The following is a 19,034-nucleotide window of genomic DNA, read 5'->3' on the forward strand; positions in this document are numbered from 1 at the left end:
TTATGGGGGTCTCTATGTGCAAAATGTTGTATTTATTTTTGGTCATAGTTGTCGCTTTTACATTGAAACATATAAGTAAACTATTTAGTATATTTTGACCTAAACGCAAAACAGGCCCCGTCACAAAGGATCAGTATTTTCATAAATCGCCATTTTCTGTGCGGGGTTTCGTGCGGGGTTGTAAGTTTCACGGAATAAGTTCGTTTTGTGGCGTGAATTTAACGAGAATTTCGAATTTTAAAGAAAACAAACCAGCTTTTTCAGTGGAAAAAAAAAGTTTATTTCTTCGTCGAAATAGCATGTACACATATTTCAGTATTTTGATTGATTTGTATTATTTAGGTGTGTGTTTTTGCTCTTGAACTCCCTTTATAAATCAAAGCAACGACAGCACAAGCCGGATAGCTTATAAGGCGTTATTATAAAATGCATTTTCAAGCATTTCTTGTTGAAACAAAATCTGAAATTTTGCATGCACATTGAAAATAGATAATTTATTATTCTGAAGTGCATATTTTACGAGATTTTAACAGTTCAGGCTGTCTAATAGGTTACACTATACTAAATTATCGAGAAATGAAGGGCTGTACTCTCTCTAAAAAAAACCATCATATTTTCCTCGAAGGCATGTTTTACACTTTAGGCTGTTGTTCTGGTTTTATCGTCTGGAGATATTGCTAGGGTAAGCATAGGTGTTTACTACTTAATCTCTGAAATAGGATAAAGTTAGAGATTAAAGTAAAAATTGGCACTGAAAAAGGTTACAATCCACTAGAAAACGGCAGAAAAAAAACAAGGTGCAAAAACAGTCGATTTTGATTTGAGTCGAATTCTTTTTTGGTTTGAACATGACATATCTTTTTTATTGCTTACATCGATTCAGATTAGAATGCCCGTTAAGAAAAGGTATGGTTATGGGGGTCTCTATGTGCAAAATGTTGTATTTATTTTCGGTAAAAGTTGTCGCTTTTACATTGAAACATATAAGGAAACTATTTAGTATAATTTGACCTAAACGCAAAACAGGCCCCGTCACAAAGGATCAGTATTTTCAAAAAATCACCATTTTCTGTGCGGGGTTTCGTGCGTTGTTGTAAGTTTCACGGAATAAGTGCGTTTTGTGGCGTGAATTTAACGAGAATTTCGAATTTTAAAGAAAAAAACAACAGCTTTTTCAGTGGAAAAAAACAACAAAAAGTTTATTTCTTCGTCGACATAGCATATACACATATTTCAGTATTTTGATTGATTTGTATTATTTAGGTGTGTGTTTTTGCTCTTGAACGCCCTTTATAAATCAAAGAAACGACAGCACAAGCCAGATGGCTTATAAGGCGTTATAATAAAATGCATTTTCAAGCATTTCTTGTTGAAAGATCGATCTGAAATTTGGCATGCACATTAAAAATAGGTAAATTATTATTCAGAAGTGCATATTTTACGCGATTTTAACAGTTCATGCTGTCTAAAAGGTTACACTATACTAAATAATCGAGTCTTGAAGGGCTGTACTCTCTCTAAAAAAACACATCATATTTTCCTCGAAGGCATGTTTTTCACTTTAGGCTGTTGTTCTGGTTTTATCGTCTGGAGATATTGCTAGGGTAAGCATAGGTGTTCACTACTAAATCTCTGAAATAGGATGAAGTTGGAGATTAAAGTAAAAATTGGCACTGAAAAGGTTACAATCCACTAGAAAACGACAGAACAAAAAGAAGGTGCAAAAACAGTCGATTTTGATTTGAGTCGAATTCTTTTTGTTTTGAACATGACATTTCTTTTTTATTGCTTAAATCGATTCAGATAAGAATGCCCGTTAAGAAAAGGTTTGGTTATGGGGGTCTCTATGTGCAAAATGTTGTATTTATTTTTGGTCAAAGTTGTCGCTTTTACATTGAAACATATAAGGAAACTATTTAGTATATTTTGACCTAAACGCAAAACAGGCCCCGTCACAAAGGATCAGTATTTTCATAAAATCGCCATTTTCTGTGCGGGGTTTCGTGCGGGGTTGTAAGTTTCACGGAATAAGTTCGTTTTGTGGCGTGAATTTAACGAGAATTTCGAATTTTAAAGAAAAAACCCAGCTTTTTCAGTGGAAAAAAAAGTTTATTTCTTCGTCGACATAGCATGTACACATATTTCAGTATTTTGATTGATTTGTATTATTTAGGTGTGTGTTTTTGCTCTTGAACTCCCTTTATAAATCAAAGCAACGACAGAACAAGCCGGATGGCTTATAAGGCGTTATTATAAAATGCATTTTCAAGCATTTCTTGTTGAAAGAAAGATCTGAAATTTTGCATGCACATTGAAAATAGATAATTTATTATTCTGAAGTGCATATTTTACGAGATTTTAACAGTTCAGGCTGTCGAATAGGTTACACTATACTAAATTATCGAGTAATGAAGGGCTGTACTCTCTCTAAAAAAAAACATCATATTTTCCTCGAAGGCATGTTTTACACTTTAGGCTGTTGTTCTGGTTTTATCGTCTGGAGATATTGCTAGGGTAAGCATAGGTGTTTACTACTAAATCTCTGAAATAGGATGAAGTTAGAGATTAAAGTAAAAATTGGCACTGAAAAAGGTTACAATCCACTAGAAAACGGCAGAAAAAAAACAAGGTGCAAAAACAGTCGATTTTGATTTGAGTCGAATTCTTTTTTGGTTTGAACATGACATATCTTTTTTATTGCTTACATCGATTCAGATTAGAATGCCCGTTAAGAAAAGGTATGGTTATGGGGGTCTCTATGTGCAAAATGTTGTATTTATTTTCGGTCAAAGTTGTCGCTTTTACATTGAAACATATAAGGAAACTATTTAGTATAATTTGACCTAAACGCAAAACAGGCCCCGTTACAAAGGATCAGTATTTTCAAAAAATCACCATTTTCTGTGCGGGGTTTCGTGCGTTGTTGTAAGTTTCACGGAATAAGTGCGTTTTGTGGCGTGAATTTAACGAGAATTTCGAATTTTAAAGAAAAAAACAACAGCTTTTTCAGTGGAAAAAAACAACAAAAAGTTTATTTCTTCGTCGACATAGCATATACACATATTTCAGTATTTTGATTGATTTGTATTATTTAGGTGTGTGTTTTTGCTCTTGAACGCCCTTTATAAATCAAAGAAACGACAGCACAAGCCAGATGGCTTATAAGGCGTTATTATAAAATGCATTTTCAAGCATTTCTTGTTGAAAGATCGATCTGAAATTTGGCATGCACATTGAAAATAGGTAAATTATTATTCAGAAGTGCATATTTTACGCGATTTTAACAGTTCAGGCTGTCTAATAGGTTACACTATACTAAATAATCGAGTCATGAAGGGCTGTACTCTCTCTAAAAAAACACATCATATTTTCCTCGAAGGCATGTTTTTCACTTTAGGCTGTTGTTCTGGTTTTATCGTCTGGAGATATTGCTAGGGTAAGCATAGGTGTTCACTACTAAATCTCTGAAATAGGATGAAGTTAGAGATTAAAGTAAAAATTGGCACTGAAAAAGGTTACAATCCACTAGAAAACGACAGAACAAAAAGAAGGTGCAAAACAGTCGATTTTGATTTGAGTCGAATTTTTTTTTGGTTTGAACATGACATATTTTTTTTATTGCTTAAATCGATTCAGCTAAGAATGCCCGTTAAGAAAAGGTATGGTTATGGGGGTCTCTATGTGCAAATTGTTGTATTTATTTTCGGTCAAAGTTGTCGCTTTTACATTGAAACATATTAGGAAACTATTTAGTATATTTTGACCTTAAGAGAGTTCACTCAGACGGTTAGTTGGAGTAGTTTCCTTTTTCATTAGTCAAACAGAGTTCACTCAGACGGTTAGTTAGAGTAGTTTCCCTTTTCATTAGTCAAACAGAGTTCACTCAGACGGTTAGTTGGAGTAGCTTCCCTTTTCATTAGTCAAACAGAGTTCACCCAGACGGTTAGTTAGAGTAGTTTCCCTTTTCATTAGTCAAACACAAGGGAATACACAATATAACTCTGCAAATGTTGATATATGGAATGTTTTATGAGACATATTGTTCTACCTTCTACTTAGCCTATATTTAATTGTCAAACGTATTCTGAAAAAATGCACCTTGTCCACGAACTGTATGTAAATCTTATGTTTTTCCTCTTCAATTAAGATTGTCTTGTTACGATGACTATATATTGCTATAAAACATACACCCAAACCTCACTCTTGTGAACTCAATTTATGCACTTAAATTGTGTTGTTCACAGCTGCCCAGTCTGATCAGGAGCTACCCTGTCCGCTTAAAAGTCACGCATGGTATCGAGGTTTCATTAGCGAACAGCGTTGCTACTGAACAATTGTTGTCTGAAGCTACGCTTCCCGAATATTACAGAATACTCATTTTCGCATGACGTGGGTCATATAATGGTGGTTCAATCCACTTGTTGGAAAAACCTATTACGAGCCTCAGTACTTTAACTGTCAAACCAATAGCATTCGTCGGAGTATACATGTCTTAGATTTCAGTGAGTCCTCTCAACCACGAAATAAAATGTGCAACGACCGTTCAAGATCGAAGTCTTAAATCAAACAATGTAAACAAATCAAATAATTTGAGATCAAACGATTAATCCACGAAATTTCATGTCATAGAAAATGAATGAATATATAGTATGCTGTTTTACGATGGGAAAATCATTAGTTGAAATTCTCAATCGAGAACCTAAGTGAAATTATTACGATAGGTTGATGATTTGATTGACCAAAGCAGACGAACGACATGCCTTTATTTTATTCTTCACACTATTTGAGGCTGATACATGTATCATCGATAATCAATGTTATGTGAACAACGGATTCGAAATTTTAAAACACTATTTCAGGCTGATACATGTGTCATCGATAATCAATGTTATAATAACAACGGATTCGATATGGCAACACCCTGCCGGTATTGCAACACTGGCAAAACAGCTACGTCATGGACAATGAAGGTTGGATACTGAAGACATTTCTACAAATAAGCCTTGCTATGGGAAAACGGTTGTTAATATATGCGTGAAAAGTACTTCGCCAGATTAGTCTGTACAGTATGCACAGGATAATTTGGAACAACAAAGCCTCGTTTTCCCAGAGCGACGCTAAATATTGTTATATTTTGAAACGTTTAATTTCGTCTTTAGTCGTTTAGCTATCATTATTATTATTATTATTATCAATGATAATGTTACTTTAAAGTAACAATGTTCATTATTATCGAAGTACGTCTTGGCCCAGACCTTCGCCAGGATAATATATTTGTAGTGTCCGTTCTCCTTTCTTGTGAAAAGTGTTTAAATCGAAGAGTGTCACAACTGATAAGTCTGTTAAGACTGCACATTATAATTTGGGAATATACTTTACGCACACGCATTCAGCGCGGTTTTACCAGAAAGAGGCTAAATAAGTTTCGAATTAAACTTAAACTTAAACTTGCTAATTTGATGAAACGCCTATTTATATAATTATATTCAATGGCGTTGTACAAAACATATATATGTACATAAAATTGATAAAACATAAGAGGTATTGATAATATTATGCAGCATTAATTAAAGGATTAATGATCTTAAAATGTGTGATATAAATAATAATGCTCGGAACTTAAGCAATAAAACGATACCGGCTACACTATTAAAACACAGTAAAAGTAAAATATTATGTAATAAATTGATATAACTAGAGTTAAAACAATAATTATAATGATAATATGAGCAAATATTTGGCAACATAAAGACACTGTATTTCATTAACTAAAAGGATACGTAAAAGGATATTTCTGCACTATGGCTGTCGGATCCCACAGCTACCGGTCACTTGTCATACTTAAGGACACTTCTTTTGGGTTTTAACCTTATTTGAACTATCGTGACTACAAGTCACAAATAGACTGACCAAGTGTGACTACAAGACACAACTTGAAGGTTAAAATTACAGCGTGACTATAAGACACAGCTAGAAGGCCTAAGCATGACTAAAAGACAGCTGGTTGATGTACCTCAATCATTGAGCAAAGAAGCCCTAATGATTCTTGGTTACCAGTCACTTGTACAATAATTATTTTTTTAATCACAGGTATTCAAATTTAAATAGGTTGTAAAAGTCTTTGAAGAGAAATGTTTTCAAATTCATTTTGAAAATGTTTATTGATGCGGAAGTCCGGATTCTTGATGGAAGGTCATTCCACAGTTTCGGACCAACAACTCCGAAACTCCTGTCCATGAAAGTTTTTCTCTTTGTGCGTTTCGCGATAGGCGTTTTACTATTTTTTTGTTTAAACATCTTATAATTAAAATACACGATATTTATATCACGTTTTCCCTGAATATAACTTCCATCAACAATAATATAATATTTGAGAAAACAGAAGGTCTTCTGACGGAACATCCTGATGTTAAGATGTATACTTGAAATGATAACTGAGCATGTAGCTACCAACTATTAGAATATATGCTTAACGATATATGCCATTGTTTATATTGTGAGATAAATAAACCGTACGTGTTTTAAATATCTCGGTATTTATTATTGTAGTTTATATTACTTTTTTTTCATAAACAGGACGACACCTGCTTTATTTCGGATGGTTGCTATAGCGACAAGGCCGATAATCCATCGAACGGTTGTCTGTATTGTGACTCCAAAAACTCTACCAGCGACTGGCAGACTTATACGAACAAAACAGGTGAGGATACGAAAGTTTAAAAATGTGTGTTCATTTATTGAGCCTCGTTCTTCACAAACTGGGCTTAATGCATGTTGATAAAGTGTCATCCCAAGTAATCCTGTGTTGTCCGCGTACGGAATGTTCCGTTTAAAGGAATAATCTTCTAAACACAAATCCAGTTCTGGAGGAAAGTGTAGTCCCTGATCAGCCCATGCAAACTGCACAGGTTAATCTGGGACTACAACGTATGCAAATGCATAAAGCTCAGTTTTCCCAGAACGAGGCTCAACTGATTCACGTTTATATATTTTGCGTTACAAAAGTAATTTCTTTCTTAAATAAACGTTTCAGCGTTTGCTTAAATTATTAAAGCAATGTGCAGTGCTTAAAACTTGTTACACGAACAGATACAGTTTCGTGCAAAAAAACGAAGAATGCCAGAATGTCAACCTTTGTTACAAATTAATACTCTCCAACCAAATCGTCACAGTTGCTAAAAAATAATATTGTTCGCCATCATAATCGTAAGTTTGATTTCAGACTAAAATTGTTTGTTCTTCAGCATGATGGTTCATGTCACTACAAACTTGTTTTACATTATAATGGCAAATTTTAATGGCAATCAAATTTGTCCCATCATTATATCAACTCTTGCTACAAACTGATATTGTCTTATATATTAAAATGTCGCTTTTGTCCACCAGAATGTCAACATTGTTACAAACGGATTATTTCTATCAGAATTTCAAGATTTGTATATCTTAACTTGACAGTATTAAATGTGTATCTTTGCTAGTTTAGTTTTCAATATAAAAGTCCAAGCTACAGCATAATACACACCTGTGTTATGAGTGTAGCGTCTTTAATGATACATGCTAATTTTTACTGAACTAATACAGCACTTAGAAAAAATAAAACCCGTTTCCATCAGCAAAGTAACTTAAAAAAAGATATTGTTTCGCCTCAGAATGCCAATCTAAAGAAAAAGCCGGTGTATCTGGAGGAATCATTGCGGCCGCTGTGATCGTCCCCATTCTGGTGTTGGTGGGAGGTATCGCCACTGGAATCTTCATCTACAAGAAAATGCAGAAGAAAAAGATAATGGATGCAAGGTACGGGCTGTAATTTCCCTCTGAGATGATATCTTTAGTGAGTGTTTTCGAGCGACTAAATTTGCAAATAAAATGTACTTGCTTTTGCACCGTAGAAATAATCAAATAATGGATTATCTAAATTAAGTATGTCATCAATGTACCTACTAGTAAGGTTAAAACAATTAATCAAATCTACTTGCTTAGTTTTAGATAATTCTAACATAAATTCGCTTTCATAACAATATAAAAAAGGTCAGCTATAAGTGGCGCACAATTAGTACCCATAGGAACGCCAATAATTTGTTTAAATATTTTACCATTTAATTCAACAAACAAGTTATCCAAAAGAAAAGTAAGTGCTACACAAAAGTCAAGACCAGTCCAAATGATGTAATTATCTAATATCTGATTAGTAAAAAAAGCTGTTTTAGTGTTTAAAGCAAGATACAAACACTTCTCTCTAGCAAAAGTTTGTTCAATCAAAGAAACAAGTTTGGATTTTATTAAAGCGTGAGGAAGCGTTGTATATAGTGTAGAAACATCATAAGTACTTACCTGTACACCTTATATTTTTTATTTTCAATTTTATCAATAACTTCTAAGGTGTTTTTTATTGACCAAAATAGGTTAATATTACTATTTTCATAAACTTTATTACAAAATTTAGCTATATGATATCTAATAGCACTCAATGCAGATGTAAGATACACTGATAATTGTTTGGTGGTACAAGACACTGAATTGGCGATAAAACGACTTTTATATGGCGTCTTATGTAATTTAGGTATCCAGTAAAGTGATGGCAATTTCTTGTCAGTAATATTGACTATTACATTTAACTTTATGCATTGGGCAATATGGTCGGTAATAATTTCATTAGGTTGCTTATTGTACTCACAATATGATGTAGTATGTGAAAGTTCTTGTGAAATAGTTTGAACATAAAACACTCGTCATATTATTATAACATTATTAGCAGCCTTATCAGCAGGAACTAAGACGAATTTAGATTTTAAGTCTTCAAGCAATTTACAGAGATTTTGTTTATTAAATTTAGGTGAATGTGGTAGGGCCAAAGGATGTGTATCATTTGATTAATTGTTTTAACCTTACTAGTAGGTACATTGATGACATACTTAATTTAGATAATCCATTATTTGAACAATATATTCACACAATCTACCCAAAAGAACTAGTCTTAAATAGATCGTGTATATCCAATACAGATGCTGCGTATTTAGACTTACATTTAACTATTAATAATAATTTGATCAAAACTAGTTTATACGACAAACGGGACGATTTTAACTTTGAAATTGTGAATTTTCCGTTTCTAGATGGCAACATCCCTAAAGGACCTTCCTATGGTATTTACATTTCGCAGTTGGTACGTTATGCCAGAGCATGTTCGTGTATTAAAGATTTTAATGATCGTTATCTAATATTAACTAAACAATTGCTAAAAAAAGGCTTTTTGTATCATAACCTAAGAAATAAATTTGCCAGATTTTACTCTAAGTATGGTGATTTAATTTCAAAATATTATGTTTCTTTAAAATGGCATATAAATAATGGAATCTCCCATCCATCATTTTACGGAGATGTTTTGAAGCGTGTCCGCAAATTAAAATATGTTAAACCAAATGTTTATATTAAACTTTTCAATTTAATTAACTTGTTTTTATCAAAAGGATACGATGCTTATGTACTTAAAAACACGTGTTTGATCGTTTTCGATTCACTATATCTTTCTTCCCTTCAAATTTGGAATCATTAGTGATATTATAGGCAATTTTCACTGTTGAATAAAATAGTGTCATTGTGTCGTATGAACAAATCTGCATGAAAACTATATTATAGGCATTTTTCACTGTTGAATAAAATTGTGTCATTGTGTCGTATGAACAAATATGCATGAAAACTACATTTGGACTCAAATCGTACATCAAATCATTTCCGTCTTCAGTTGTCAAAACACCTATATACTGTTTGATTCCAATAATGTCGCTTTAATGGAATTACCATTTTTATTCATTTGCTTCTTAATATTAAATCACCTAGACTTGTTTTATTAGGAGCACAGCCCCATGTATATTTTTATTAAGTACTGCCCCTGGAATTTGTTCACGTCATTATGTCATTATGGATTTTTGTGACGTCATACGACCGACTTTCCCAGTTGTAATCTACATGCATAGGTCTTTGGGTTTATAACATTCCATTTTATTTATATTTTCTCTCTGATAGGCGTTTCTTGTTTGATTTAATTTTTTTTATTTTTTTAGCAGTCACGTAAACAACCAAGCTATGTAATATGGAATTTTTACACCCATTATTGCTGCTTCTTCCTTTATTTGCGCGATGATTATCTGAGATATTAACTCCATGACGCTATTTTCTCAAATCTTTTTCTATAAAGAAGGAATGTAGTTGACAATTGTTAATAGTTTTATTTGATCGTTCGTCAAAAAGTTGTAACTCTGTTACTCTTGTATCTTCAATGCAATTGAGTAATTAAATAGTAACTAAATTGAATGCGTTTTAATTCCCTTTTATTATTGTTTAATTTGAGTTACAATGCTATGACGTTAAATTTTATTTACACTTAAAGGTATTATGAATATTGCTGGGCCAAGTGTGAGGTTGAGCGCTCTATAACCAGGTTTAAACCCCCAATGCTTTGCATTGACCGTTCCAAGGCGGTGACCCCAGCTTTATTCATATTTTGTGTTTATGTTGGTTTGTATTGTACTGTGTTGTGCTGTTTTGTACTGTTTGGGCAATCGGTCACTTGCCTTAAATAAAGGACCAACTAATTGTTTTTAATGAAAATTCAATACTGCTCCAGCAGCTGGAGTTTCACTTCTTTATATTGTATTTTTATGTCCGCTATCTTTTACTGAAAGTTCATGAACTAAAAAATACACATGCCTTACTTAATACAATTGGCGATGTCTCACTTAATACAATTGGCGAAATATTTAGCACGTTGAATATTGAATGGCACGAATTTTAAATGCTGTAATATGGCGTCTCTATAGACTTAGACATTAGTCCTAAGAATAAGATATGTATTAAAATAGGTTATGTCGAAGACCATATGCAAAGCCGTGTTTGGTTTTGACTTAACCAACAATAGTCGGTTAAAGATCGATTTCTTATTTCCGATGAGATTTTCGGATTGAATATTTGTTTTAAAAGATTCAATCATTGTGAGGCATTTTGCAACTTTCTTAGCATATATAAAGAGAATGTGCTTTGAAATATTCTTTAACCATGGCTAAGTCGTGTTTGTGTATAGTGTGAATGCTGAAACATTGTAGATCTTCTATGTTAGCCAGACTGTTTTTATTTTGTGTCTAGGTTCCATATATTTGGCCCATCCAACATTTTGACTTGGCTTATTTTAAGTTTGTTTCAAGCAATAGTCAATTTTTTGTTGATAGTGTTTCATCCTATTACAACTATTGCAATTTATAAATGCTCTGCGTGGGAAATCTGCTTTAAACCTCCGCGATCATAAATGTGCAAATAATGGATGTATACTTTAATACAAAAATAATCTCAATCAAAAACATATTGAATCTTTTAGGATGAATGGCAGTTTGTACGACGAAACACCAAAGAACGGTCGTTTTCGAACACGCGTCACGCCCACCCCCTATGATCCGGTGATTCCCGCAACGCCCTACAACCTCCCGAAAGATGAAGTTAACCCGGACAAACTGAACAGTAGCCCGGACAATCTGTACTCCGACGACCAGACAACCCTGTTGAATCTGACGCCTATCGCGGCCCCTAAAATGCCGACGGTGCCTACCATTGGAGCCACTTTCCCGGCGCAACAAATGTCCAGCGCCGGCCGCTCCAACATTATGTTGAGCCTTGCCGACGAAACCAAAGAATGAAAAGTGATGAAACAACTCAAATTGATTGAACAATATATTATAGTTTTATAAAAAAAATTTCGATATCTATGCTTGTTCTTCCCCATGTTATTTCATCTTTTTCTTTGACTATGACTTCTTTTACGGCCACTCCAACACTATGTTAAGCCTTGCCGACGAAACCAAAGCTTACACTGTGATGAAACTACCGAATTTGACTGAAAAATGTATTATAGTTTTAGCATTTTTTTATATATTGATGTGTGTTGTTCCCCACCATAATTTTTCCTCTTTTTTTCTTATTTAACTTTACAGAGATGGAGATATTTCACGAAGCCGAAGACCAAAGCTAAAACTGTGATGACACAACCAAATTTGACTGAACAATGTATTCAAGTTTTAGCATTTTGTTTTCAGTATATATGATTGTTGTTACCCATGTTGTATTATCCTTTTAAAAATAATTCTCCATCGTTCATTTTAACCTTTTTGCAGTAACTGATTACTCATTTTTTGTTGACTGTTTTTTAATAATATAACTCTTATCGCGTAATACTGTATAAATTAACAGATACTTGGTCACAATTCGTATGATGACCTTTTTCAGACTAATTCAAACGGTTCTTACGTATATCACCACTGCTGTATAATATTAATCTTAGTTCTCTTCATTTTGTCACCCATTTTGTGTCCCAGCGCCTTTGAAACAACCTAGCTTAATGTAATCACCTTTATATTCAACTTTTCTATGCTTTATATGTTTCTCTATCTTTCACCCTGATATGTTTACAGGCTGGTCCTGTACCTTAATAAGTTTCGTTTTCGAGGCGTGATGCTCCACAATGGTTCTTGTTAAGGAAGAACATTTTTACATAAGTCGATAATGACATAGTGAAACGAAAGTTTGTTTTGGAAACAAAAGTCGTTAAACACTTTAATGACGTAGCTAAAAGTAGAATAACTTTCTAAACGAAAGCCGATGAAACAACTTTGGAATACGAAAGACTAATGTTAAACGAATTCTATTACGAATATAAACTTGGTATGAGAAGTGATATACATAAAAAAGGAAAGTCCAATAACATTTTTATAATATAGAATTTGGAAGGATAATATTTGAACGAAAGTCGGTAAACACTTTCGTACGGTAAAAAAGGAATTACTCTTTTGGCAATGTAAATCGATTAACATTTTTAAAAGTCGGTAAATGAAGTGTTCTTCAGACGAAAGATGAAACCAATAGATAAGTTATATTTTATTATATTTGTTTTACAACAAATCTTGATTAACGTTTTAATGCTTACGGTTTTGGTCAATTAACATATAGAAAAGTTCTATGAGACATTGGAATGAATTATAAGAAAGATATATAACACAACAGTGTATAAACTCTAGAAACACTTGACACAACATACTAAAATATAATAATACAAACACAAACAAATACAACATCGACACAATCTTTTGTTGTGTTAAAATTTAATGTAAATAGTTTAAAACTATGTTAGATTTTTGTTACATATTATATTGAATACATAAACGTTGTTTTGATGTCTTTACTGAATGTAATGGAATATGTGTCGTGTTCTGACAAAACTGGGCAAAATGCTTGTGCGTAAATTGTCATCCCAGATAAGCCTGTGCAGTCCGCACAGGCTAATCAGTGACGACAATTTACGCTTTATGACATTTTTTGTTTAAACGAAGTCTCTTCTTAGCAAAAATCCAATTCAGGCGGAAAGTGTCGTCCTTAATTAGCCTATGCGGACTGCACAGGCTTATCTAGGATGACACTTTACGCACATTCATTTTGCCCAGTTTTCTCAGAACACGCCACAATTTACAATTTTGCTCTGTAATATTGTATGTATTTTTGTCATTGTAAATTTGTTGACGTTATTTTGTTTTGTTTCCTTGATGTCCAATCCATTTTTTTATTATAATAACATTTGATAATAGTTTATGAAGTCGACAATTATAGAAATCTAAATAAGATTGACACGGCATTCAATAACAGCAACATAAAAAATATATGGTAGTACGATGAAAACTTTGAGTTTGAGAACATAAACAACATTGTCAACAACAACAACATTAAAAACCACAATTTGCTTGTTACTTCTATTTACTTTTTATTTGCTATATTGTTAAGTTGAGTATTTAGCATATTATGTATTGTGTTGAATATTTTTTGTCTAACATATTTGTTTCTTTCTGTGTGAGCATTTAAAAGGATCACATCAGTTTAACGGAATATAAGGTTGTTTTGGAATGGTGATGAAAAACCTTAAAGAAGAGACCAAAATAACGATAGTTTCCTCATTATTCAAGAATGTTAAGAGTAATACAAATCTAAGGTGCATGTAATGGAACCAAAGTGTTAGTTAACATGCAATGACTCATATGCCTCTATTTTTAGAGAAAAAAAATGTGTGTGACCTTTCATCGTTATTTTTCTGCAATTTTGATATAGCGTATGATGAATTTTGAGCATGATGGAATCATTAATAATTTTACTGGATTGTACACGTAAATGTTGAAACAAAAAATTCAAATATGCAAAACCATGGTAATTAATTGCAGCCCATTTATAAATGAGTTATGTAAATTAAGCATATGAATGTACATCGTCGCTCCATCATGTTTTGTCGAGAATTTTTATATTGATTTTTATACCTTTAGACTTTTAATACTCACCTATATCAAATTGTGTGTGTGTGTGTTTTCTTTCATATAATACGTTGTATATTTCCAAGTCCCGCGTAAACACAAGCACGCTGTGTTCTACATTGTAGAAAATAAACGTGTCTAGAGAAATGAACATGTACATATATTTACTTGAAATCAGAACGATGTTTATATACACTTTTTATGGAAAGCAAATCGCTATACAATATATAATTGTAGTTTTCTAGCATTATGCGACTGTAAATTATAATGCATCGTTTGGGATTAAACAACTTATATAAATACATTTGAACGAAGAGGTTTTCAATTTCATGAAAACGTAACATCATAATTTTTATATTAGCGTTTTTGAAATGCAGTACTCTGCAGCGGACTTGGAAATAAAACGACAACCAAACAATGTCTGTTGCGTTTCTGTTCCTTTGAAATCATCTACAGTAACCTAATCACAAGGATGATTATATGCTAAACCAACCATGCACTTGTAACAAAAGCGAAACGTGTACAACGTTGTCTTAAATACACAATACATATGACGATAAAAAAATTGTATAACAATTATTGAACTTGTTTACTTTTGATAATAAAACGTATCAGGCACATGACGTTGTTTTTTTTATAGAAAAAATGCACGTATCCAGTAGAAGAAACTTTAATATATACACTTAAAATGCATTTGGACATACCGTGTGGTCGCCGATAACGACGCAATAATATAGTAACTGTTATATTTATACTTATTTTAGACTAAACATTTATTAAATCAAATGTGTTGGTATCTAACATGCAATTTGATAGTACTGCATTGTTTAGAACATTGTCCAGATACTATCCAATAAATTTAATTCATTTTTTCAGAAACATTATAACGCAGGAACAGCATTGCGGCTAATTATTTGTTCCGTCTGTATATAACGGGAGAATAATTCCCCAGTCGGTTTAACATTGTAAATCTTTTCATATATGCCTGAAAACTTCTTGAAACCGTTTTTTACTTTGGATTTGAATCTAATACAATACAACAAGACCGGTGTCGAAGGAAAACATTCAAACCAAATTATGAAGGTATTCTGTGTCACATGCTGGTTAATTTGTTCGTAAAGTTTTATCAATCAAACAGCCGCAAATGAGCCGCGCAAATTAAATATGCCAATTATGCTAAAAGGAGGCAATAACTCCGGTGATGTCGAAAAATTCCGAAACAAAATATGTTTTTGCGCGAAAGCACATGCCGGGTTCATGTGCTCGTATGGTCATCATCATCATCATTCACATCATCATCATCATCATCATCATCATCATCATCATCATCATCATCATCATCATCATCATCATCATCATCATCTTCATCATCATCATCACCCTCATCATCATCATCAATATCATCATCATCATCATCATCACCATCATCATCATCACCATCATCATCACCATCATCAACCACCATCAATCATCATCACCATCATTATCACCACCACCACCACCACCACCACAATAATCAATCATCATCACAATCATCATCATAAGGTCAAATGTTTGAACGTTTACTTTAGTCGCATGGACACACTTACGTGTAATGCATGCGAGGAACAGTAGAAAACTTGATATTAAATGTTACTTTAAATAAGTATTAAACTTTGTGTAGTTTTTATTTGTTTGGCATTCGTTTATAAAATGAAACATATTAATTCTGTAACAGTTAATTACTCGCTTACGACCATAAACTTTTAATGATTAAAGTATATATTTTCAACAAATTTGCGGTTTCATCTATGGTATTTTAAAATAAATTTTATGATTTGGAAATGAATCGTTTAAACAAAAAATACCGTGTTTTTTGTTTAATAGAAAGATGTCAATAGGGCGTATGGTGGAAATTAAATCATACATTTTATGTGTAAAATGTAACAAATTATGATGCATCGCGTTCATTTATTTTATTTGTTTGGAAAAGTGTTAGAAAATGTTTCATGTATCATATGCAATTGCGTTGTTTGATCTTCAGTAATTATTAATTATAACGAGATAAGAATTTATTTTTTTTAAATATCGACCATTATGATTATTAACATATTAATGTCTCATAACTTGTTATAACATTTGGCATGACTTATAACTGTTCACTTGTTTAATGTTTGACCGAAGACTGTGGATATCGTTTCAATTGTCGAACACAAACACATGTATTTTTAAGTTTCGGTTATAAGTAACTATTTTTCCGGATGTATTTTTGAAGCAATCGAACAGATATAGAACATTATTTACCGTTTGGCATGACTTGTATTGTTGGTTCCTTGAGTGACATAAATTGAATATGTCAGCTTTTATAAACTATGATATGTACTTAAAATGTGACGGGAGACTGTGTGTAATAAAACGAAAATATTGACAATTTGCGTTTACGTTAAAACCTTGATAAAGAAATAGATAACCACGGACACAAATAAATTTCTCCGTGTAAATCAACCAATCACGTTATTGCGAACTGACGATTTAAAAACGCTAAAATCGGTCAATATACTTTATATTACCATATGGTCTGGGCGTCATAGACTATTTGCTCGTAAATATGAACTGCGTTCAACTTGTACATGATTTAAGTATACTGAATTTAAAAATAATCAGATCAGGCGTTAAATAATAAAGATAGATAATAACACAGAATCTAAATTAATTATGAACCAAGAATGAGTGCATGTAGGTTTTGTGAATCATATATAAATGATATAAAAAAAAGAACTCTGATTTTAAAAGCATCAACGATACCTAAATCTGTTCACAACTAGTAAGTCATCTAATAAAAATTATACAGATGTCAATCATTAAGAAAACAATAAATGCGTACGGCACATACAACTAGTAGTGGAGTATCAATACTTCAATGTAAACTAAAACTTTCATTTATCTGTTTAAGTCGGTATAGAATATTGAATAGTGTTCACCCTTAATTAGGCTCATATGACTACTAATATGTGAGTTAATCAATTTCGTGGAACACATTATAAACCCCGGTACACACTGAAAGCTATATGCGCTATTATAACATATTATAAACATAATGATTATATATTCAGATAAACTATTTATTAAAATTCTTTGGTTTATTATATTTATTCACTCGTGATGCCTTTAATAATTATTGACAACTCGGTGATATATCAAACTGGAATATTTATTAACATCGAGGTTATATATGAAGAATAATGCATATTAAAGCCCAGCTGCTGGTTTAACCGTAGTCGTTGAAGTAGCAATGTTTCCTGTTTTCTTGTCAAACGTCTAGGGTTACATTCGATGGTCCATTGTTATCACCACGTCTTTCAATTCCAGCGCAAATTTGCCAACGACAGCTAGCGTCTTGGCCTCGGTTTTCTTATCCGCCGATGATGTGGTGGTGGCCTTTTTTACACAACAAAACAAGGTGAAGTTTATAAAGTGGTTTTTGAAAATAACAAAATATTCATGCGATGAGATACATTAGGCTTTTTTTTCTCGATTAAATCGACCGATCCTATTTTTTTATTACGAAACGAAACGTACCTTTTATAGTATTTTAGGTTAAGTTTTCGATTATGTTTGTTAAACTCAATCATATTTGCAAAACTAAATTTTACATAAAGAAGAATGCTGCTTGGATGTTTAGAATATTGGCCTCATTAAATTCTTATAAAAGAGGAACATAATTAATGTATTGTAACAACGTTTGGATGACCCACTTCTCTAATTTTGTTTACGGCCAATATGTCGATGCAATCTATGTCGATGCTGCCAATGTCGCAAGATAATTGTTCGCCGTTCTTGCAATTTGACGCAAGAATGATTAATTTTATAGACAAACGTTCATGCATAATACTGTTTTAGGCTTGACTTGTCAAGTCCATTGTCTATAACAATTTGCAACAGGTGCATGTAAGTTATGCATTTTGAAAAACAATGTGTAATAATTTGGAAAGCCTCTGCAGTAACCAGTTATTTTATTAATTAATGATTATAATTATTATTAATTACTCCTTGGATATACATTCTTGATATTAAACTATGAACATTGTAAATCTTCAGCCTCATCCGTCATTTATGGCATTCTGGTAAAAAATATTTTAAAACTGTCAATAATAATAACAAAGGTGATGTGATACGATTGTTTAATATGAGTTTACAGTTAAGAGATGACATTTCCGGTAAACTCTTACATTAACCACAGCTATTTTAATTCAATATTTAGATATGATTGCGTTAGCGAATTTAATAATATTAATTGACACTTGAATTTTTTATTCAGTTTTATTCTTGAACGGAAAATGTGTGGACGTGTGTATATGACGTTTTGGTTTTATAAACCTGCAAAAGTTTTACATGTTTATCCAAAACTTAAAGGGACTGTACACCACGAATGACGAAAAAAGAAAAGTTCTAAAATACCGTATTTTTTACAATTATTAGTTTATATTGATTAAAATATAACGACTGGTATATAACATGAGTTGAAAAAAGTTGTTTTTTATTTTTACTTTATATTTGTATTTATTAATTTTAACTGGGTATGCATACCAGGTAACTACCAGTTAACTATAAATAACGCAAGTAGATTGATCATCATCGTCACGTGGTAAACCCAGGAATGCAAATTGTGAATGCGTAGTGAATTGTATATTTTTTATTTATAAAATGATCAATCTACTTGCG

General features: G+C 32.4%; 1 protein-coding gene across 1 annotated transcript in view; it reads left to right on the forward strand.

Moving 5' to 3' along the window:
* LOC127872206 (uncharacterized) overlaps positions 1-13,298 on the forward strand; it is a 30,395-nt gene extending 17,097 nt beyond the window's left edge. The window contains exons 22-25 of the mRNA XM_052415535.1: positions 4,860-4,970; positions 6,577-6,700; positions 7,650-7,794; positions 11,369-13,298. Of these exons, the coding sequence (XP_052271495.1) occupies positions 4,860-4,970; positions 6,577-6,700; positions 7,650-7,794; positions 11,369-11,684 (696 nt within the window). The 3' untranslated portion in view covers positions 11,685-13,298. The remainder of the gene's footprint in view (positions 1-4,859; positions 4,971-6,576; positions 6,701-7,649; positions 7,795-11,368) is intronic.
* The last annotated feature ends 5,736 nt before the right edge of the window (positions 13,299-19,034 follow it).

Source organism: Dreissena polymorpha, chromosome 3 (genome assembly GCF_020536995.1).
Source record: "Dreissena polymorpha isolate Duluth1 chromosome 3, UMN_Dpol_1.0, whole genome shotgun sequence".
Lineage (NCBI taxonomy): Eukaryota > Metazoa > Mollusca > Bivalvia > Myida > Dreissenidae > Dreissena > Dreissena polymorpha.